General features: G+C 42.3%; 2 protein-coding genes across 6 annotated transcripts; one reads left to right on the plus strand and one right to left on the minus strand.

Annotated features, from left to right (window-relative positions):
* Positions 1 to 3483: 3483 nt before the first annotated feature.
* tmem14ca (transmembrane protein 14Ca) lies at positions 3484 to 5416 on the minus strand. 3 transcript variants are annotated; one of them, XM_018741093.1, is made up of 6 exons: positions 5182 to 5306; positions 4937 to 5047; positions 4567 to 4651; positions 4243 to 4344; positions 4063 to 4150; positions 3484 to 3668 (listed from the first exon to the last, which is right to left on the minus strand). In XM_018741093.1, exons 3-6 carry the CDS (start codon positions 4640 to 4642, stop codon positions 3611 to 3613), a joined length of 324 nt encoding a protein of 107 aa, XP_018596609.1. In that variant the 5' UTR covers positions 4643 to 4651; positions 4937 to 5047; positions 5182 to 5306; the 3' UTR covers positions 3484 to 3610. The 3 variants fall into 3 exon arrangements, with proteins under 3 accessions (XP_018596609.1, XP_018596608.1, XP_018596610.1); XM_018741092.1 differs by lacking the exon at positions 4937 to 5047 and having other exon boundaries at positions 5182 to 5416; XM_018741094.1 differs by lacking the exons at positions 4937 to 5047; positions 5182 to 5306 and adding an exon at positions 4797 to 4875.
* A 4635-nt stretch (positions 5417 to 10051) lies between these two features.
* On the plus strand, positions 10052 to 22483 carry tfap2a (transcription factor AP-2 alpha). Of its 3 annotated transcripts, none has more exons than XM_018740966.2 (7): positions 10052 to 10126; positions 14436 to 14855; positions 15865 to 15916; positions 17352 to 17583; positions 18323 to 18441; positions 19858 to 19999; positions 20643 to 22483. In XM_018740966.2, the coding sequence occupies exons 1-7, from the start codon at positions 10094 to 10096 to the stop codon at positions 20929 to 20931; spliced, it is 1287 nt and encodes a 428-aa protein (XP_018596482.1). In that variant the 5' UTR covers positions 10052 to 10093; the 3' UTR covers positions 20932 to 22483. The 3 variants fall into 3 exon arrangements, with proteins under 3 accessions (XP_018596482.1, XP_018596481.1, XP_018596483.1); XM_018740965.2 differs by lacking the exon at positions 10052 to 10126 and adding an exon at positions 11780 to 11979; XM_018740967.2 differs by lacking the exon at positions 10052 to 10126 and adding an exon at positions 13145 to 13865.
* The last annotated feature ends 1463 nt before the right edge of the window (positions 22484 to 23946 follow it).

The raw sequence follows: 23946 nt of genomic DNA on the forward strand, positions 1-23946 counted from the left end.
TGGTTCAGTTTGTTTCCAAGTTACCTGGATGACTCTCTGCTGTTGTTCCTAAAAATCACCCAGGAAGGGTACACTGCAGTAGAAATGGGTGAGTCAATGGGTAAATCTTTATAAAACCTTGTAAAGTTTATTATTATTATTATATAATATATATAAATATAATATTTATATATAATGTATAACTTACTAGTTATATATTACTGTTTTTAATGTATATACTGCTATAGTATATATATATGACATATAACTAATAGTTATACTGGTTGTTAGTATTTATAACATATATAATATATGATATACAGTATATGTATGTACAGTATAGTTAGCTACTGACTACCATGTATATAATAGTTATATGATATATACATGGTAGTTAGTAGGATTTATAATATATATGCTACTATATCTCATATATACTGTATATGTAACCAGTACACATAATAATACATATAAAAAAGAACAGGGCCGTAAACTGTATTCGGAGTAGCACGCCTATGAACGTGCAACTCTTTGGTCTGCTTTTATAATTCCATGAGGAATAGTTACATGTGACAATGACAGAAACAATGAGGAATAGTGACATGTGACAGTGACACATAATGGTGACTCCATCTAGTGGACAAATATTAAATCATTCATAACATCACTGGTGAACAGAAATAAAGAGAACTGTTTCCAAATAATCACTGACATTTATTTATTTAGCTGAATGAAATCAGAAGAGAGCCACTTCTGTGAGGTCCATGTACTGCTCAGGAGAACACTGCGCAGCGAAGTGTGTGTCTCGCAGCACCGACCGAACGAGCCCCCTTGGTACCTGGGGGCCCGTCGATGTAAAGTGGGGGAGACCAGATGTGTTGAAACATTTTCCCAATGAAGCCACATTTATTCTGTGGCCCCAAGAGGCTTGCAAAATTCACTATAATGACCACTCAGATAATGAAACGAATGCCAGTACAGTATCATATAAAGAATATTTTTAACAATTAATAAAGTAAGCGGTGAGTAGGAAAACGAAGAGCCAACGCTGTCGACACAATAAACCCAGTTGTGTCTTAAAACGATGCTGAATAGAGATGCTCTACTCACAGTGATGTTTAGGCAAGATCTGGGTCCCTGAAACAGGACCAACGCTGATCAGGATCGTCACTCTGAGGTTCCGACCATCTGGTACCAATGCGATGGTACTTTTAAATACAAGTACTGCATTTTACCATATTACCATTGGCTGCTGTGTCTGTTGTCCAGGGGAAAGAGAGCAAAGTGGTATGAAGGCAGTGCGGCAGAGGCTGCGGCTTATCTAACTGTGCAGAAAAGGGCAGCGATAAGGAGCAGGACGCTGAGGTCGGGACTCGACCCAAGAGTAGGTGAGGCTGCAAGCAAAACGCTGACCGAACCTGCAGAACACAGTAAAGAGACCGACTATAAGAGACGAGCACATAAACGTATGAATTAAAGTCTGAGAACTGTAGAGCTACACTTTACTCAAAGTCAATATTTCTATATATTAAGGTGGCTTAAAAACAAGTACAATCTAAGAAGAAAAATATACTTTATTGAAGACTTTATTGTCGTTGTACTGCTGCGCAATACAACGAAATTATAGATTTATGTTTAATCGCCACTTCTGTCCAAGGCAGCTTGCAGCTTTGGATGGTTACACCCAGATCTGGGGTTCGAGCCCTGCTTGGGGTGCCTTGCGACGAGCTGGCATCCTCTCCTGGCGTGTCCCCTCCCCCTCTGGCCTTACGCCCTCTGTTTCCAGGTAGGCTCCGGCTCGTTGCGACCCCACTCAGGACAAGCGGTTGTTGATGATGGATGGATGGAGTAACTGCAGGATTAAGGCCTTGACTGAGAGTGGCGCAGTGGTCCAGGACCTTCCGCTTGCAACACAACACCAACTCACCACTACTGTCGGAAACTTTTCCTGCAAAGTACAACGTCTTTGCAAAGTACTAGATGAGTACTGAGATGGTCCAGCCTTGAACTTGATGTACCCTGGGCTGAGTCCAGCTCACTCTGGGTATTATTGCAAAGCCATAGCACAATATTGAAACTTGGATACACAATATTCTTCTTAGATTGTCTCACAGCGCCTGGGTGGTGCGAGAGGACGTGGGTTCGATCCCCGCTCAGTCTACGTGGAGTTTGCATGTTCTCTCCGTGGCTGCGTGGGTTTCCTCTGGGTGCTCTGGTTTCCTCCCATAGTCCAAAGACGAGTTTTTCAGGTTCACCCATTGTGTGTGTGTGAGTGACAGAGAGAGTGTGTCCCACTGATGTATGGATGAGTGACCCAGTGTAAGCAGTGTATCTAGCAGTGTAAGTCACTGCGGTGAGTAAGGTGCGTGGGCTGATAACACTACATGGAGTTCATTGGAAGTTGTATTGGAGAAAAGAGGCTACTAATGAAATAAATGTAAATAAATGTAAATGATCAGTGCCCTCTGGGACAAATACACACAGAGCTGTAGCCAACGAGTAACTGGTGCCATAATATTTACCAGAGAGCAACTAGAGAAATTCAGAGATAACTAGAGCATGTTTGTAAATGTTTGATCCCACTTCCTGCTGTTGAACCCCTGACCAAGGTACTCACCGTGAATTAAGAGTAAAAATTACTCTGCTGTACAAACGGATAAATCAGTGCAAGACCTTTAAAATGTAAAAAGTCAATTAGGAGAAAAGTACTGGATAAGTGAATTAATAATAGTAACAGAACTGAACCTGCAATTTCAGTTGTCTTATTTACCTTAATTGAGGGTTATTGTGGATTCACACTTTCAGGATGATATGAACTAGTTTTTTTGTGGAAGAAACATAGTGCAGAGTGAGAAACTTATCAGGCATTGACTAAAAAAAAAAAAAAACCTGCTGTGTAAGTAAAATGACCTCCCAACCAAGCAAAAACTCCGTTGTACAGAATAATACGTCATTGTATGAAAAAAGATTAGCGTGCTGCTTGAAAATGTCAACCCCCCCCTCGTGTCTTTTTTTGTTTTACCACAAAATGGGTAAAGAGGATCAGTCCTTCTCATGTGACATAACAGGTGTGTAATTAATAAGTGTGAAATTAATAACAATAATTAGGAGGAGCTTCTGACATAATAGGTGTGCAATGACCAATTCCATATGTTGCTTTAGAGGAAATCACTTGTGTTGGTTAAACCAAGCAGGTAAGTAGAATCAGGGGTGTAAATCAGTCATCTATTCATCTTAGAAATTTAAGATTTAACATTTAGATTTTATACGTTTAAGAATTTATACAAGGATAATGACCATCCGTATGGGGGTCTCACACTTCCATGCAGCACTGTATATATTTTCATAAGCAGTTACAGTTGCCTTTTGTTGAACGGGGGACCCATCGCAGGAGCACTGGGTGTACGACGTAAAATATGCATTGTCATACCATAGATAAACCACGCTGATATCTCTCAACTGTAACAACTGCCGCTGAAGCCAGACCATGAACCAGAGCAGAGCTCCAGATACAATATTTCATCTTTATTTCTTCTTAATGTTTACAAAATACAGAGGTAATTTCAGATCATAAACGAAAAGGAAAAAACTAAAGTTTATATTGTTTAAGAAAGGATTTTGAAGACATACATTATGGCTTATGGGGCTTCTGCAACATCCCCACACCAAGCTTTCCGACCATCAAAAGACTGGGGAGAAGGAGAACAAAGCATTATGAAAATATAATCAGATTACTGGGTCAGGCAAGATTAAGACAACACGTGTTAACAAGGCTTGATCATGTAACATTTATTAACCGATTAAACAACTAAACAGCCTAGTGAATTTACTGTTTTTTTCCCCACTCATATCTGCTAATCTGACCTTTCGTACCCTACTTTCAACAATTTATTTTTGATCGTGGTTTAAAAAAAAAAAAAAAAAAAAAAAGCATTACATCCATAGTGTTACAGGAAAACACACCGTGTGTATGATCACACTTCAGTGTTATTCTGTCCTTATTAGTAACAATTTCTGAATACCTGCATTGCTTTGAAAATATGATAAACTGACAGTGTTGTGCCACAAATTCTGGATGATTACCTTGTTCCAGCTATAATTCCAGCAGGCATTAATTTTCTGGATTTAAAAAATCTCATCCCCATGATGCCAGCCAGGGTTCCTGAGGTCGCTGTTACACATGACGTTGACAATCATCACCATTATTGCTCCCCAAAGGATGGCCTTTAGTAGACGAGTGCAGCCCGAGCATGCTGTGCCTACCTAGCGAAACCCAGATGTTGTTGGGATCCTGTGACACCTGGTAAGCGCCGAACCCGGCGAGGCCCCCAAACAGAAGTCCTGCGGCCAAGGAGGGGACACTGCCTGCGAGAGACGGGGAAACACTGGCGGAAACTTGCATTCACACATCTAGACAGCGATGTAATACACTATGCACAATCTAACCAGATTCGAACCCAGACAGCGACAGCCGTGAGGCTCCAGCACTACCCGCTGAGCCACCGTGCAAGAAATGTGGAAGGAGACCGCAGATATGGTGACGGGACACAAATGACAGCTACCAACTCAGGTGTGCACTCCACGTACCTGCTTTGACGTATCCCAGCACCCCTCCCGAGGCGACGAGGGCTGCGTAGCCGTAGCCGGCCCAGTCCGTGGACATGCTGTCAAACTGGGAGCACGGAGACGCATGTCACCAACCGACAGCACCACACATGACCAGCATGGAGCCGCTGTGACACCCAGAGTTTCACACTCAAAGAGCCCAGAGAAGAGCTTCACAGCAACAGATCAACAACACATAGGCTTTTGTTTACCCTGGGAGTGTGACAGCACGCACACACTGGATCCAAAACACAAGGCTTCACCAAAGGTATTGAGATATGCCTCAAGATCTTCAGTATGAACAATTCTGATTTGTTTGAATTACTAATTATTTTACTTTGGAACTTCTTACACTGGGTTGTAGGACTACCCCTGCTGTACCCCTTCCAAGGGCCCCTTGTGTTTTGAGATCTGCTGTGCACCCCCCCTCAGTGCTCAGGTGGTATGACCTTTCTGTCCTACTCTGTAATCAACACACATGATGATGATGATGATGATGATGATGATGATTAAAACATATTTCAGTCTCGCAGTGGAGAGTATCTGTTACATATCATCTCATTTAAACCATCAAAGTCAAAACCACAATAAACTTACTGGTTAGAGGAGAAGGAGGACTTCGCGGGGGGAGCGCTGGCGAAGTGACTGGCGGAGCGCGGAGGTAAAAGAGCGAGTCGTGTGTCACGTGGCCGTTCGCCTGGATACAAAGTGTCGCTTCTGTGGGCGGTCCGAGCCGCAGCGCGAAGAAGGGACGACTGTAAACGAACACGGAGTCACTCAATCGCGGGAGAGGCGAACGTGTGTGGGGATAACAAAACACACACTATACTGCATGGCAACTACAGCGAGCTGCAGAAGCGCTGAGTCACTGAAGGACACACGCCGTGTTTTAAAGGGTTGGCTTCTCGCGGATCCCCCCGGTCCTAACACAGGGTTTGTTTTGTTTGGCCATCCTGTGAAAAGCTGGCCGACTGAAACACAGTTCCAACGGCACGAATCGGGCACTTTTCACACACCCGCAGTCGATTGATTTAGTGTTAATGACGAATAGGCCGAAGTCTAAACAAAGTGTCGTGAGCTTTTAAAAATCCCACTAAATCCTTCTGCAAAAATAAAGGGCAGCGCTCATTTCAAGTCCCTCACTGTTTTAAGCTCCAGTGCCACATGTGACCGCTATTTCACATTTACATTAGCGGTGAAGTAATTCACTCTAATTAGTTATTGCTTACTATTTTGTCCGCTTTTATTTTAAATATCGTCGACAGCACACGGGAAATTTGGCTCTTATTATTTTCCCAGGCTTCTGACACGAGCGATGAGGAAACACAGAGCCTCACAGTTAATTATAGTAACACCACTACGGAGGGGTGGGGAATAAAACCTGCTGGAAGGGGGGGGGGGGGAAGAAGGATCGATCCTCAGGCTTTAAAAGCAGGAAATGGCCTTGAATCGAAAATGTCCCATTCTGTCCACTGGCATCTGTTCATGCTCATACTCATAGTACACGATTTAGAAAAGATGTTTTTGAAGAGTCACGTGGGGGTTCACACCCCCCCGTGTGCCAGCTTTATAAAGACCATTTTGTGACCTAAGAAAAGTAAATAAAGAAATAATGAATAAAAAATATATTTATTTTTTAAATTAGATATGAAGTGGGGACGTCGCGTTCGAGCACTTTGAATGTTCCACTAGATGGCGCCACAGGATCACTTATGTGTGTTAAGGGTCTTGTCGGAACGATTCCCTTCCCTCGTGAAAGGGGGTCCTATGAAAAACCGCCGCAGCATCTAATGAAAATATATACCCTTTTTATGCAACGGACTAAAGCATATTATTCACTGTATGCAATCTTTCGCTCTGCCACGCTTGTAACAGCAAAGCAACTATTTCCCACGTCCCTCTTCCTTTCACGTGGACAGTCTCAGCCAATCGGAGCACTGATTTCGGTAAATCTAACACAAATTAAACAGCAGACTCAATACCAGCACTTTCATAACGAAAAATGTAAATATTAAGTTTATTTATTTAGCAGATACTTTTCTCTAAAGTAACTCCCAACAAACTCTATGTAGTGTTATCAGTCCACACACCTTATTCACCAAGGTGACATACACTGGGTCACTCATCCATACATCAGTGGAACACACACACTCTCTCTGTCACTAGCGGTGAACCTGAACAGCATGTCTTTGGAGTGTAGGAGGAAACCAGAGCCCCCAGAGGGAGAACATGCAAACTCCACATAGACTGATCAGGGATCAAACCTATGTCCTCTCACACCACCCAGACCCTCTGAGAGGGCAGCACTACTTGCTGTGCCACCATGCCACCCGATTTAAACATTTACTATTTAAATCATGTCAACAGCTTTTCTATTATAAAAACCCAGCACAGCACTGAAAACAAAGCCCAAACCTTGTAGTCAAATGAAGATAATGTAGTATCAGCAGTGAATCTCATCTTCTCGGTGGTCTTATCATGACTGTGACTGAGCAGCTCCCAGGTTGGAACCCCTGAACACATCAAGTGCAGCACAAGTGTGTCCAGCAAACGCAGGGCTTCCGCGACCTGGTCAAGGCCCCAGGAGTAGGGCTTCTATCTGAAAGTGTCAACAGCAACCTGTAGCATGCCGTGTTGTTCAAGGTGGTTACATTTTAAATGTTTTGAAGCTCTACTAACATGTCTGAACATATTTATAGTATGAGGTTTATTCAGCTACTGCATTTATTTATATTTTCCTATACCTCATGTGCACATACACATGACTCACAGCGTTTAAAAAATGTTAAAATAAGCAAAAAAAAGTACCCAGTTTCTAGGAGAATTGCCTCTCCCTGGATTCCGCTTTTGGAGATGTTTACAATTTGTGGAAAGATTCTGCTCAGGAGGCTGCTTTGGAATCCATGGTGATCATCTTGAGCTCCTCTCCTAAAACTGTCCTGATTAAGCACATCAGTCCAGACCTCCTCCGTTTGCCAAACCCCAGAACTTGTGCTCCAGCCTCGTAGCAGGATGGCGCCACAGGACAAGCAGCCTGTTTGTAACTGACTTCTTTCACCTCCACATCCGTACATGAAAGCTGTGGCAGGAGAACCACTTGTTTTGCCTTCAAGACCTGGTCGGTTTGGCGCAAGTACATCATACAGTTGTGTTCACCTGGGAGACACCTGGTAGAACTTCATTCCGACATCCCGGTGCGCTGAGTGCGCGGCGCAATTACGCAAAGTGGATACATGAAATTTGGATATTTAAATAAGGGACACTGCACACCTTCGTTTCCACATACCATGGAATATAATAATTTGCAGTCAGGTGGAAAGCTTTTGTGCTGAGCTGTTTCGTAAGAAGATCTCAGATTCCAGCACAGCATTTGTTCTTTTATTTCAGATATTCGTCCATTTTTCTGTTCATCTTTGTATCCAGCCATCAAACAAGAAAAAAAAAAAAACTAAATTTCATCCGGAACGAAACAACCGCAGTAACAGCAGCAGCTACAACAACAATAAAGAGGCATAATAATTTTATGAATATATATTCGTGTTAGTCAAATCGTTTTAGTCAAATGACTATAATGGAATAAAATTTGGATTTTGTAAGGTCGCATTAAGAATTTAGTGTGATTTTGTTTTGTGTTCTGATTCATCCGCAATTATCTGCATTCATCTTCAGGTGTGTTAACCAGCATCTCAGTTTACATTTTCCCTCGATAAACCGTTTTACTCCACTCGTTTTTTTTTTTTTTTACCCCACCTGTGGTATCTCACTGAAAAGAGGTTCTTGGTTAAACGTTATACCTGTAAGTATGAAAAGTTTTTTCCCCCAGTCATCACTTTGTAAAGATTTACATTTGAATATATTTAGTATATATTTAGCTAGTTATAAATAGTAAAAGCTTGAATTTTAAAAAGCATGTTTTTTAATGAAATATGAAGTTATAAATATGTCGGATAAAAAAACTGACGTTGTGCATATATTTATTTACTGTGGATTCCAGGAATCATACAGTATTAGTTTCACTTAAATAATCTTCAGCACTTCGCTTATATGCACAGGTGAGTGTCTTGATGGAATTAAAACTGTTCTGTAACTGAGTTACATACGATTTAAAGTCTGTGCGCCTCTCACTCGTAAACACACCAAACGAATGGGTTTGAGCATCGTTTTTACAAAGAATGAAAATGATATTATTTTCAGTAATTTCTTTTTTTTTTTAGAATCTGAAACATTCAGTTATTGAATCCAGAGTTGTACTCCTAGTTTTCCTCTTATACTGCTCCGGAAAATGTACAAATGACACACATTTGGTTAAAATGATCACTGGATAAAAATGTGTGTGTATTTCTAGTGTGTAAGAGGCTAGAGTGAGTTCAGAACACACAGAAGAGCGAACTGTGCGTTCTCGAGCCTCTGTGTAGGGCTCGTGGAGAAGAGGTGTATCAGTAGGAGATGGGCGCACAGCCCACACAAATACACACCTCACCTTAAAAATATCCTCAATATAATAATAATAATAATAATAATAATAATAATAATAATAATAAATCAGCCTTGCGCCCTTTTGGTATAGAAAGTGATCACATTGAGCACACGCACGGATAACAATAATTAAATCTGTTCTCTTACCCTTTCTTACAGTTTCTTACACAAAGTAATAGTAATACTAACCAGGCTGCCGCAGAACACACACACACACACACACACACACACACACACACACACACACACACGCACAGCCCGGCACACAGGGAGCGGTGTGAAAAACACTACAACCGCTACTGTTTCGTGTAAAATGTAGAGGCTAAACGGTGCAGGGAGCATAAAATATTTTCAAACTGTTTAAAGAGACTGTTTTTCAAGTTCGGCATCGTCGACACGTCGCGCGATTTTACCGAATCACCCTGTGAGTAATCAATAAAGACACTAATCAATAACACGCGGGCAATCAGTGGAACTTTAATCGCACAAGTGTGATTTAATTTTATAAGTACCATTACCGTACATCATTGTGATCGCAAGGTGGTCTACAAGCATTTAATAACTTTTTGGCAAGTTGGATCACTCAAGTAACACACTTCACAGTTGGTCTCACACACACACACACACACACACACACACACTTATTTCCCCGACGCGTTTTCCCCACAAAGGGACATGCAGTGATTACACGACTTGCACTTACAGCACAGTGTTTTTACTGTATCAGTTCGACGTAAGTATCCTGATCAATGATACCTCGGTCTTTCAGGTCCCAAGGCAGCGGGTCTAACCACCACGCCACCTGCTGGCCCTAATGCCACACGTACACATGCACATACGCGCGCGCACACGCGCACAAGCTCTCACAAAGTCCGAGCGCAGTGCGCATGCGCCACCAGGTGGCACTCCGTCTTTAGAGCCAGGTGAGATGATCTTTGTCAGGTAAGAGCAGAAAGTGACTCTGAGATCCGTGCCTCAATGACATGACACGGTGTGTGACTCCATTCGCCAAATAGAGAAGAAAGAGAAAAGAATGTCTGTTGTGGGCAGAATGGGGGAATATCAGGTACGTGCTGTTTCATTTCACATATGAGCGTCACACTCGTCATTATTGTTGTCTTTGCCGACTTTGTCCATGGTCACATAACCAGCTACACAAACAAACAAAAAAAAAAAACAAGCTTTCAGGCTACGTCAACTTTTAACGGAAATTATTGGAAATGCAGTTTGGTTTTCAACTCCGAATTTACAATAAAAGTGATCTCTGTGCTCGCGGAGCGCACAAAAAATGTGCAAAAATTATTTCCTCCCAAATCACTGACAAGTAAAAAGTATCCGACAGATGGGGAAATACTGTGGTGACCACTTTTAGTCCCAAATAAGAGTCCAGTATTTTAAGAAGTCAACATTTAGTGAACTGCAGCTTGAACTGAAGATGATCCTCGTTTTTTTTTTTTTTTTTTTTTACCCGCATTTCCCAGAGTTTATCGCAGACAAAAAGATGAAATGTTAGAATGTAAGAGCGGCGCTTTCGGGCGGGACACACTGGCTCTCGTGCACGGCTCGTGCTCAAGTGATGGTCCATGAAAGAACGCAAGTCAAAAACAAAAGTCTTTCCAAGTGGGGGAAAAGTTCTGAGGAGCTGTACGGACAGGTTAAAAATATTAATTAAGTAGATCATAATGTCTGAAAACAAGCATCAGGCTCTATTTTTAAAATCTCGCTCGGGCACTTGTGCATTTAGTAGCTTCTGCCTTTAATAGGTTATGCATATCATTTTTTAGCGAAACTAAAATGTGTAACCAAGAGACCCGAGAGTTCTTGCAATAACTGTTAAAGTAAGAATGTTTCTTGAAAAAACCTGATTAATGACGTTGGCAAAACAAAAACAATGATTAATAATGATAAGCAGAGTCCAACACCAGGAACCTGTGGTACAGTCTTGGGGGGGGTAGACTGGGGGAGGGGGGGGTAGCAGCGGCCGAGGAACTGAAGTGAACCTCCCCATTCGATCTGAACACACACGTTGCGCTCATTATTTACACTCCTAAAATGTTGTCAGGAAACCCGCGTTGGTGCCTAATACTCTTCTTCTTTTAACTACACTTTGGAGTTGATCCTGAGCTCCTCGAGCATTTGCACGACTAAAAAAGTTCTGCATTTCTCTGATAATTCAGTAATAATAAGCAAATAAAAAAAAAAAAATCAGTGCAGGACACAATGCGGGATTATTTATATTTGTTTATTTAAAATAACCAGATTTTGCGTATGGTCTTTTTAATGATATAAAATCATGCATTTTAAAGATAATATATTTAGATTTTCTGTTACTTCAATCAGGCTGCATAGATTTTTCACATTTTTTTTTCTTTTGAACACATGACCGGCCATACATATACGAACCCCTGAACTATGAGAGCTACCAGAAATTAGACACCAAACAGTGAAATCATAGTTATTTGATCCAGTTTGTATTTTGCACACAGGCAAAGCAGATCTGTCCCCAAAAGGGTGTGTGTGTGTGTGTGTGAGAGAGAGAGTGTGTGTGTTCGTATGTGTGTTGCATGTCAGAAAGGCGCAGCTTCTTTGTGAAAAAGGTGGTGAGACAAACAGGAGGAACGATATTTTTTCCGCAGAAGTGCGCGTCTTACCTGCGTTCATGGCGGGCAGATGGAAATCAGGCGGCTGTTGGTATGCTAATGAGCAATGAGTGTGTGTGTTATCACACTCCCGAGCAATAGCTTCCACTCCCACCATTAGAGGGAGATCTGAGAGCGCACACAGCAAAGCACGCAAAAATAATCCCAGCTACCCCACAATTTACTTCATAAAACTAGTAAAGGCACTCTCGAGCCCTCACTACAGGTTATGAAAATGCTTTGGAAATTAACCGACAATATTAAATATGAAGATTGCGAGGTAAGAGGCTCTTTGTCATTTTTTTTCTATGTCACTGAGCACATTTTTAATATTTTTAAAATGTAATTGTATGTCTTTATGCGGATACTCGAGTGCAAAATAATTGTTAATTACAGTTAAGATACATTAATGACTTTATATGGAAGTCACGATCTGTTATGTACTATTTAGCTTTTTTAATTAACACAAATAAATGCAAAAGATTATTAATAGCAAGAGTAATAATCTACAAGAAGCTCGGAAACGCTTCTAACAGAAGATATTTAAATTTTAATCCGAATAATTGTATTAAGTCTAAGGTCATACAAAAACCCTTCCCTTTGCGAACAGTTGTTCTGGGTTCGTAAATGCGATTTTCAGTTTAATTTGCTTTAAAAGTGTCGCTTTCCAAAAAATAGTGATAAATGCGATTAATTCCGCATTGTTTGCGTCGGATGCGCTGCGCGCGAGAGACCCACGTTGCTGTCAAAGTGGTGTGTGTGTGTGTGTGTGTGTGTGTGTGTGTGTGCGTGCGTGCATCGGGGTGTCGCCGCGGAAAGAGCGCGCGGATCACTTTATTTCATAACATTTTATTACACACACCGATTGTGTGTAGGCGCTGATATGTAATTGCGACAGCTGTTAGTTACTGGAGGAATATGGAGAATTTGGAGGTGTGTTCATGAGCTGCCGGAGCTTCTGCGCGTCCGGTTGGACGGCTTTGCTCTCCACACCGCGGCGCAGGAAGTCAGAACTGAAGCGCTCTTTTCCCACTGCTGTCCCCCTTCTCTCCCCCCAAAAATATACTTCCTTTTGTTTTTCGTATTATTACTATTTTTATTATGACTCCTTCTGCTCACCATGTTGGACGGCTTAAACACGCGGCAGCTGCTCGTGGGATTGCCCCTCTCTTAGGAGTGTGTGTTTTTTGTCCTCTCCGCTCTCCCCCAGTGAAAATGTGCATTCAGTTTGCGCGCTTTGACGCGAACCACAGTCATGGATCATGTAGCCGGAGAGAGGCGCGGGGGGCGCACATGACGGGACGAAACACAAAAGGGGTGGGTGGGGGGGGGGCAGAGTCCACGGAGTCCACGGAGTCCGCAGGGTCCGGGGGTCGCCGGGCGCGCCGGGACGCGCGCAGCACGCACGTGCGCCGGGCCCATCGCGCGCGCCGCGCAGGCTTCTCCTTCTCTCACTCGGCTCGCTCTTGTTCTGGCCGAATTCCCCCTTCGCTCCATCTTCCCCGCACTTTTGGTTGCCCTCAAACCTTTTAAAATGTGGCCGCTTGTCTGTGATTCGTCAGACGCGAGAGAATGTGGCTTTTTGTGCGCCTCTCTCTCCTGCGCGCTCACTCCTCGCTCCCTCTTCCTCCCTCCATCTCTGATTAGATACACTGATTCTCCTTTCAATGGACGTCATTTAGCGCGCACTCTCTGCCTTGAGTCGCTTCCTCGCTTCACGCTCGATTTCCCACCATTCTTCCCTTATTAAGTATTCGTGTAATATTAATAGTCATGAATATCTTCTATTAGGAGTGCAAGGGAAGGCGCACAATCTGCTAACATGAGCTCAACTGCTCTCTGATCGAGGGAGAAAACAGAAGAAGGATATAAGAAACTTTATGCAATAATCCGCAGGAGAAAACGGTGTATTTTCACATCACTCGAAGGGCACGAGGAACTGGACCGCATTCTGATGGATTACCGGACCTCGTCGGGGCGCATCTGACCGCTGCCGCTGCGCTTTTACCATAGTGTCCTTCTGGCTTCTGCTTTTTTTTTTTACAAAAAAAAATTTCGCTATTATTTATGTTCCTTGTTTTATCGGCGGCGCTTTAACCACATCTTTCCCGTTTTTGAATTGTCACAAAAGCTTCGCAGATGTTAGTGCACAGTTTTTCCGCGATGGTGAGTTGCTTCGAGGAGTCAAGTATCGTACTTTAAGGCTTGAGACTTTACCATTTTTCTACACTTCTTGTGCTGTTTTAGAAATCCTGCATCACTGCATGACAATTAATCGCGTATCCCTCGCTCGCTCTGTATGTAAATGTAATATAATACATTATATAAATACGTAAGTAGACGAAATCGGAAGTTAAGATATTATTGGTCTGAATAATTGTATAACTTTTGTAAAAAAGAAGAGATTTAGAAATGTACCTTCATTCATCTAGCATTTTAGCATTTTAGCATTTTCTTTCTTTTTTTTTTTTTTTTCCAGAATAGTTATTTTAATGAAATGTGCCACGAAAAAGCTCGGACGTCGACCAAACACGAAAATGAAAAAGACAGAAAAATGATGCGCCTCGCGCGACCGTGTTTCGGCCTGTGCTGTGTTGTGAATGTTTTATTTAAAAGAACAAGAAGAAGGAAAAAGAAAGAAAGAAAGAAAGAAAGAAAGAAAGAAAACAAAAAAAGGAAGTGCCGCGGGTGCGGCAGCGCCGGGATTTCTTCACCACTTTGCCTCTTTTCCCGCAGGATCGTCACGACGCCACCAGCAACGGGACATCCAGGTTACCGCAGCTGGGCAGCGTGGGCCAGTCTCCGTACAGCAGCGCGCCGCCGCTCTCGCACACCCCCAACTCCGACTTCCAGCCTCCGTACTTCCCTCCGCCCTACCAGCCCATCTACCCGCAGTCTCAGGACCCGTACTCGCACGTGAACGACCCCTATTCCCTGAACCCCCTGCACGCCCAGCCGCAGCCGCAGCACCCGGGCTGGCCGGGCCAGAGACAGAGCCAGGAGGGCAGTTTGCTGCATCAGCACCGCGCTTTGCCCCACCAGCTGTGCAGGGAGTACCGCAGGGAGGTCCTGCTGCCCTCGGCCCACGGAATCGACTCGGGACTCACTGACTCTCTCCCTATCCATGGAATACCTCATTCTTTAGAAGATGTGCAGGTAAGAGCCCGGACCATCTTGCCTTTCCAGTTCCAGCGTGACCTCAGAACACGTTATTTCCCATAACCCATTATTAATTCTCGTTGCACTTATTATTATTGTTTGCACCGTTGTCACAGTCGTACAGTTTTATTTATTATAAATCATGTTGTATTTCTGTTTTCTGTTATTTGCTCGCGTAAAACTCACTGCAATGCCGTGAAATAATCCTCGGGTCATTTAAACATAAATATAGACAAACAAAAAGTCAATTCGCGCTAATTCGCGCCCTATTTAAGGCACGCTACTATATACGGAAGACATATTTTGACAAATTTAATATGCTTTAAAATTGTGTTCTGCTCTCTTCAAGCCGAAAAGAATATTTTTCCTCGTGCGTTTTTACGCAGTTAATAGAATAACACGGTTAAAAGGAACGAGCGGATGCCTTGTTTGTGTACGGAGTGTTTCAAGAAGACAATAAATTCTCCTTCTGTTCCGTTTGTGTGCGAGAAATGCGCCTTCCTTGTGGGTAACACATGGATGGAACATGGGTGCTTTTTACTGCCGTTTTTGGGCCTCTTTTCTGATCGCAGCCTCGCTTTAATTGTGCTCCTTGAACACACATGTGAAGAGGGATGTGTAAACTGTAATGAAGCAGGAAAGTCCAGTCCACCCGGAGTCACTGAACAATTAGTGGCAGCATACATTAAAAGCACAGTGGGACTTACATTTCTCTCTTATTGCTCTGGGAAAATGTGCGAAAGGACTTATTCCCATAGCCGGTTTACCGTGATGAATTTATATGTCCCTGTATTATTATTATTACAATTAGTACAAATGTATACTGTCCGGGTGCTATTTTTTTTTTTTTTCTTCTAAAGTGAAAACCATGAGAAGTGAATGGCCGTCTGGTTTTATTTATCAAAAAATTTTAAATTCCAGTCTAAAATGTAGGCCTGGGAAAGAAACTGCAAGCATTTCGAGGCACGATGTGTGAAAGTATTTTAATTTTACCTTTTTGTTGCAGCACGTTGAAGATCAAGGAATACACATCCCAGACCAGACTGTAATAAAGAAAGGTAAGCAGTGTCCTATAACAATACTTTGTGTGTTTGCACCAGTTGTAAGATCTCCTGAAAGCAGACGTTATTTCCAAAAGCAGAAAAGGGTTTCCGGATTAATACATTTAAATTAAATACAAGTCTGACCTAGTGAAGCGCATTTATTTAAATGAGGAAGTCTTGTTGTATATTCAGGCGTAAAAGTGAGATGCAAGCAGAACCTCACGCGTATAATGCTGGAACGACTTGCTTTTCTCTTCTCAAATTGTTCATTTAGTGTGAAAACAGCAGATGGTGTGTGTATTCAGGAAATAATTAGAGTAGACGGAATTGTTTCATTTCTAGACTTTATTATTATTATTATTATTATTATTATTGTTATTATTATTATTGGTGTTGCTTTTATGGTTGTTAATGTTGCTGTTTCTTTATTTCCACTTTTGATATGTTGTTTCAGACAACAGGCTACAAAATAAAATTATGGTGCTCTTGATATGTTTATTATTTGAGAAGTATTGAAATACCGGCGTCTAACGTTTTTCGTCACACTGTGACTTTATCTCGTCAGATGACGATTTTTAGGAGATGCTCTTCCAAGACCAACTTGATAATTGCCTTTTATATTACTAATCTCTGGAGTTCGTTTAACTCCTATTGTCTCTATTAGCCTCCCCTGAGCCATTAATGTCACTAGTGATCTATCCAGGAGTGTGAGGCTCTTTGTCTCTGGTTACGCGCACAAAACACTCCTGCGCCGCACGATGATCCGCTCTGGGCTCGAGTCCCCCCTCCGCTTTAAACGGGGGGTTTTGTTTGCCTCTTAATACATTTCTAACAATTAATATTTCTCATGGTTTTCACTTTGTTAGGGCTAAAATAAGCGGACGAAGACGAAGGCCTTGTCGCCCTTTAACCGACAAGCGCCCAATAACTTATTTCTGTATTTAATGTAATTAAAAAAACATAAATTTTTGTACGACCATAGTAGACGTGGTACAAATTAAAATATGCAGCCGATGCCTGTTTGCTTAGTTTCTATGTGTTTTTATTGTTTCGTGTAGTCCTGATGCGCCATGGTGGGTCACGGAAAGCAGCGCTGCGCACGCACATTAATTTTAATAATTCAATCGGCGCGCGGTACAAAAACAGATTAGATATTATTCCGTAATGAGTGTTTCGGACTATTTTTTAAAAATGACAGTGCTGGCTGTGTGTTAATTCTCGTGCTTTACGATAAACAGAAGGACCCCTCAAGGGCCGATTGATGATTGTTGTGTTTTCTCTCCTCTCGCATGTGTGAAATTACTCTGATTTCGGGGTGCAGGTGGAAGGACGGACGGATTATAATGTAATACTCGTGTAGCGCACAGTCACAGTGTATGAAATAGTTTTTGTCGCATTTCTGAATGCCGGAAAGGGCACGGCGAGTGAGCACGCGACGGCTGTGTTGCAGGACCCGTGTCCCTGTCCAAGAACAACAGCAACGCCGTGTCCTCCATACCCCTCAATAAGGACGGGCTCTTCGGAGGGGTGGTCAACCCCAATGAGGTCTTCTGCTCGGTCCCGGGTCGTCTGTCCCTCCTCAGCTCCACATCCAAGTACAAGGTGACAGTGGCGGAAGTGCAGAGGCGCCTGTCCCCCCCCGAGTGCCTCAACGCGTCCCTGCTGGGTGGGGTGCTGAGGAGGTGAGCCGCACCTCGTACTCCTCACGTCTCTCAGTCAACAGCAGAGTCTCCTTGAACCGGTATTATTGTTTAAGCAAATATAGATGATCTCTGTTTATTTATTTTACCCACAAATACCCTTCTTTGTGTAACCCTAAATTACCCAGCCTAATTTGAAAGTGTCCCCTCATTACCTTAACCACTAGCAGGCCAACAAACGGCGATAATACAGATTATATATGCGCCGGTAGCGCCTCTGAAACAGCTCCCTTGCAAAGGTCTCCTCACGCACGTATGATGTCCTACACTCGAATATATGCAGTTTAAACAAACGTGATTAAATTCTGCCCCCCGTTTCACTGCGACATCAACAGAACAGAATAAATGCGCAATGTGGCAGAATAAAATGTTCTACAAACATTTTTTCGTTTCCTGTCAAAAAAGGAATCCAGTTTAGAAAAAGTAGATTTTACCGTACTCCCCCTCCCCTCCCCATTTTGAATGATAAAATTGGCCGCTGTGAAATATTGGAAGTTCAAGCTACTATTAAAAGTAGGTACGTGATCAAGCCGGTTGATAAACACAGAGGGGAATTTCTGGACTGTATTACACAAATAAACGAGATGGCGGGGGGGCAACTTTTCTTTTTAGAAAAATCTCAAAAATTGTTTAGTTGAAATCTCAGTATTTTCTAACATTAAAATATTTTTCATGGTTTTTTTGCAAATCTGACTAATTTAGTTTTTCCTTTTTTTCGCAGAGCCAAATCCAAGAACGGTGGAAGGTCTTTAAGAGAAAAATTGGATAAAATCGGACTAAACCTGCCGGCAGGTAGACGCAAAGCGGCCAATGTTACGTTGTTAACGTCACTAGTGGAGGGTAAGTAACGCTTTTTTTTTTAATTAAAATCGGCTTGATCGTGGCACTTTGTTTCATATGAAATAAGCAACGTGAGCGCTTCAATTCAATATCATTCACAGAAGGCAGTAGCAGCAGACAAAGCGCACCGGTGCGTTAGAAACACACTCGTCTGCTGGCGACTCTGCAGGTTAATAAAGTGAAAATCAACACTAGTTTCCATCTGCAAACGGCATTTTATAGAAGAGTAACCCAGGTGACTGAGGTTGCCTTATTTCACTTTATTTGAAGGAGCGGTGTGAGGGTTTCACATTTTCCTGCAATGATACTAAAACCCATGTATTCTGCTGCTCTTGGGGGTTTTACTGTCATTAATATTATAATTCCAGTCAACAACTCTACTACCACTGTTATTGGTAATACTATTAACTACTACTGATAATAATAATAATAATAATAATAATAATATTAATAATAATAATAATAATAAGAAGAAGAAGAAGAAGAAGAATGGGCTAGTTCGTGGAACGGGTTCAGGCAGTTTTATAAGACGTATAAACTTCATACCAGAGTCAATATTAGTTTGCTCATTAATATGTCCGTGCTCCACGTCGCGTGCAGACAGCACTGCGCTTCGGCACCGTGGCTTTTTTGGTGGCTCTTGGTTCTGAAGGTGAACGACACGAATGTTTCACTGGTCCTTTTTAATAAGTGGAAGCTACATCCACGGGGCTCCACTCAAATGTAGCAGTTTATAAATTAGGTTCGATGAGAGATATGATTTGTTCGTTATTAGTGGGAAGAGGTTTCTGGAGAGAACTGAGCGGGTTAGTGGTGAGCGGAGCGCGCGAAGCTGGAGCGCTTTTTGCTGTTTATAATCCGCACCGTTTTATAGAAACGGGTTTAGTGGAGCGGGGCTTTGAAGCCCTAATTGGCGCATGCGCTCATTCGGGGCTCATGGCAGGAAGCCCTGCAGTAAAATACAACTGTTTCAGGAAATTAAAACCAAGGACTTGGAAAAAAAAAAGACAGAGCCTTCACTGGAATGACCCAAAACATTTCAAGGTTAAAATATGTAAAATAGAGGTATATATGTAGTCCCTTAAAATTGTTTTCCTCTGTTGTCAAGTCGGCTGGAATTGTTATAATAATATTGTATTTTTTTTCATTTGATGTTGTTATTGGTTGCATAATGCTAGTTTTTTTCTCAAAATGACATATAATGAGTTAATATACAGCGTCACATTTCACCAAAAAAAAAAAAAAAAATTCTGAAAAGTATCATTTTGCATATTGATATATTGAAGCGCGGGCCTTTTCTTTGGCCTGCTATGTTAATTGGATGGATGATGTGTTAAGTGGAAGTGTTAATTGCTCTATATTAGATATCAGTAATTTGCAGTAATATATAATCAATCCCCCCCTCTCCCCTTTTAGGAGAAGCTGTGCATCTTGCCAGAGATTTTGGTTATGTCTGCGAAACGGAATTCCCAGCCAAGGCAGTAGCGGAATATGTAAACCGTCAGCATTCCGACCCAAATGAGCAAGTCCAAAGAAAAAACATGCTATTGGCAACAAAGTAAGTGCGAGTTTTTTTTTTTCTAATATGATTCATATTTTTGGTTTATTACAACGATTTGTTATGAACACCCCATGCTGGTTAAAATAAACAGTAGCCGTGGTTTTATTGTTCGTTTTTAAATACTGAAGGAAGCGCTACAGTTTTACGGTGACCATAACTGACTTTAGAAGAATGTGAAGTGTCTGCGCTGCCGTGCGCTACGCGCTTTCCAACTGGCGTGAAACCCAGGCTGCTGGGAGGCCAGTCTGCGCCCGGTGCTCAGTCAGTGGGGGCCATGCAGTGGGAATTTAGTCCGACATATGTGCGCAGGCGAATGCGCAGCGCGGTCCCGTCGCTCGCGAGCGTCCGAGCGTTAACGTGCACCCACGGAATTACGCGCGGCGCGGCCGGGCGCACGTGCGCGCGTCCGACGGAGCGCACGGTATGATTGCGTCATTGAGTTCCCAGCTGATATGAGCGGTGGGATATCCCGCTTTGAAGAAACGCGCGATATTCGGGACAAAGTGAAAGACGCACCCTCGACTTGATGTGTGTAAACCGGATGTTTGGCGCTTCCAACTGAAATGCGTGACTTTGGCGCGCCTCTATAATTAATGACACCGGTTCGACGTCTCACCCGCTGTGTTTTCTTTTCTTTCAGACAAATCTGCAAGGAATTTACCGACCTCCTTTCGCAGGACCGCTCGCCCTTGGGGAACTCCCGCCCCCAGCCCATCCTGGAGCCGGGCATCCAGAGCTGTTTGACTCATTTCAGCCTCATTTCGCACGGCTTCGGGACCCCGGCCGTGTGCGCGGCCCTCACCGCCTTACAGAACTACCTGACTGAGGCCATCAAAGCCATGGACAAGATGTACCTGAACAACAACCCCAACAGCCACTCAGACAACGGCACCAAAAGTGGAGATAAGGACGAGAAGCACAGAAAGTGACTCCGGCCTCCTCCAATACGCGTATTAAAAACCACATCTAAATATTACTGAGCGTGCCAATTCTTAATGTTGAGATTTTTTTCCAAGCCTCTTTTTACGAAAACTCGTTTTTTTTTTTTTTTTGGATTCGGGGGAAGAGCCCCCCCCCTCCCCCCTTTCCCGCACAGAGCTCAAGGCTTCACGGGAGCAGAGAGAGATGGTGTGTGTGAGAGAAAGGGTGTGTGTCGTGGTGTGTCACATGGAGACACCCTTGGTCCTTCCTCCTCTTCTGAGCTGCATCGGACTCAAGTGCCGACTGAACCACTGTAGCCACGCGAGAAAAAGAAGCGAGAAGAGGACGAGTTTTATCAGTATTGTGAATAATAAACTTGAAAAAAAAAATAATCAAAATAAAAAATACACGGTTCCATGTCATGACTTCAGTTGTAAGACTTCAGACTTCAAGAGACCAACGTGAACTTTGAATTTCGACACGATTCACGGTTGTATAAGGGAATCTGTGTTCATGTATGTATATATTTATTTATGTGTAATTTAATGGGAATTGTAAATATGGTGCGTCTGTTGAAACCTTTTTTTTTTTTAATTTATCTGGTGCCTCCTGTTTTAGTGGGTTAATTATTCGGTTAGTTCTTCATGTGGTTTAATGGTTCTTAGAAAACTGAAGTTTGGGGTGTTAACAATTTTTTTTTTTTTTTTTGCTCTGGGACACTTCCATCCAGCTCTCCTGTAGCATGCTGAGGCGAAACTGAAGCAAGTGAACAAATTTTAATACGAATGATCTCATTGCCATTGTCTCTATATCTCATCCTTATTGCACATCGTTTTGATCGAATAGCGCAAAGCAAAGACCCTTAACGAGAGTTTAAACACTGTTCTGTGATTCTGTTTTATTTCATTTGATCCTCTGTGTTGTGTCAATCTGAATACTTTTCGCCTCCTGTTCTTCCCTTGAAGCACCATAAAAGCAATAAATTGATATTGTCTTTTGATTTTTTTTTCCCCTTCTTCTTGTTTTGAGACCTTCAGAACATTTGGGACCACCTGATATCCTTTTTTTTTTTGTCCAATGTGCACATTGGAGGAGGATTTAGCTGTATTGTATAGACCTGTGCTGGCAATAGATCCCTTGCCTGTTAATGTATTATAGTCCTTTGTTGCCCAGATAATAAATATTTGATACGCTTCATGTTGATTTTTATTTAAGTATGTTTTATTTAAATGCCCCTGTCGGTGTTTTATGTAGTTTGTGTAGCTTGCTGTAATTGAGTTTGATCCCCCTTGACGATTGCCTCATGCAGTAAGCAGTTTGAACCCACTGTTTCCCTCAAGTATAATGAAAACTTACTTTCAGCTCAAAGTTAAGCGACCCGGATCTCTCAGCGGGCAGGTGCTCATGTTCTCAGGCAAATTGGCCGAAGCCTGAAGCAAAAATGACCTTCCACTCAACTCAGCTGAGGCTTATATTACATATAAGGTTATTTGAAAACTTTTTTAAGGTAATCTTTCTTTTCTTTCCCCTTAAAATCATCTTGTTGGTGATGGTAACAAATGCGGCTCTATTTAAGGAGGTGGACGTGAATTTTATTAAAAGAGGTTTTATTTCACTTAATATTTTAATTTTTAGTTTGAACGTTGGGTCTTTTGTGTCATTTATTCCTGTGTAACGGTAGTATAAACAGATTGATCAATTAAGCGTGTGAAACGCAGCTGAGTCGTAGGTTTATTCAGATGTAATGTGTTTTGTTCAGGTTCCATTTTCATATCTGACTGTGTCTCTTCTTTAAAAGGAAATGCAATATAACCTTCTTCTTATTTTTAAAGTCTCACTACCTTCTTGACATTTTTTCTATCTTGTATACATATCCGATGAAGTACTCAATTCAGTTACATTCTCCGAGGCAGATGGTTCATGCTGTTTTTTTTTTTTTTCCCCCCAATACGATATATAAGTATTTGATCTGTAAAAAAAAAAGAAAAACACCTCAGTGGTCATTATCTTATTTGTGGTGAGATGGAGCAAATGAAGCCTAACTGTACACGTCTCTGGTGTAACAGCAATCCGCAGTGTGTGTAGCAGGTGAACTGCATCATTGTGTGTGTGCTGTGTGTGTGTGTGTGTGCGTGTTTCTTTTGGCTGGTTCTCAGATTGTGTGTGGGATCCTAACCCCAGGCACAATAGCGCGCTCATAAATAGGAATACCCGGCTGCTTTTTCTATAGGAAAAAGGAGCATAAATAGTCACTTTAAGGGAAAACAATCGTATTAAATAGCATTCACTCGTAGCACAATTTACTGCACCCCCCCGCCAGTCCCCCCACCCCTCCCGCGCACGTGCCACAGTGAAAATGTGATTTAATACATGCATTCGCAGAGAATGTACCAGTGATTATTTTTTGAAAGCAAAGCGGAACACACTCTGAGTATTGGCGCTTATCATAATAGTCTATATATAAATGGTATATCGCCCTCTTTTATAATTAATGATTCAGGCTGCAGTCACATGTCCTCGAACGCAGGGGAAAATCATGACCGGCGCTGTTTTTATCACGTGATTTCCGCAGCTAAAATAATTTCGTTGTAGCCTCAATAAATTGCGCAATCAGTTGCCATGATTTGGCTGGAGAAAGGGTAAATGAAATAGCAAAGCCTTGAACTTGAAATAATAATTTTGAAGAAGGGATGTGACATTTAGGAGGGGACACAGAGAAGACCCAACTGTACCTGACTGAGAAACGACTTAATCCTCGACTGGAGATAAATAAATTACTGCATATTTCACCTGGAACAGCCGAGATGTTTCCCTCTACTTTCCCCAACTCGTTATGCCACGTGCACTAACTAGTTAACGAAATCATCGGACATGCAACTTTTCAGAGAATGACCACTTTTTTTTTTTTTTTTTTTTAAAAAAAAGTTTTAGACATATTTGTCAGACACATCACTCGTGTGTGGAATAGGTATGAGCACGTGCCACTCGCACCCTGAATATGCAGGAGCGCGCGCGGAGGAGGA

The sequence above is a fragment of the Scleropages formosus genome, chromosome 19 (genome assembly GCF_900964775.1).
Source record: "Scleropages formosus chromosome 19, fSclFor1.1, whole genome shotgun sequence".
Taxonomy (NCBI): Eukaryota; Metazoa; Chordata; class Actinopteri; order Osteoglossiformes; family Osteoglossidae; genus Scleropages; species Scleropages formosus.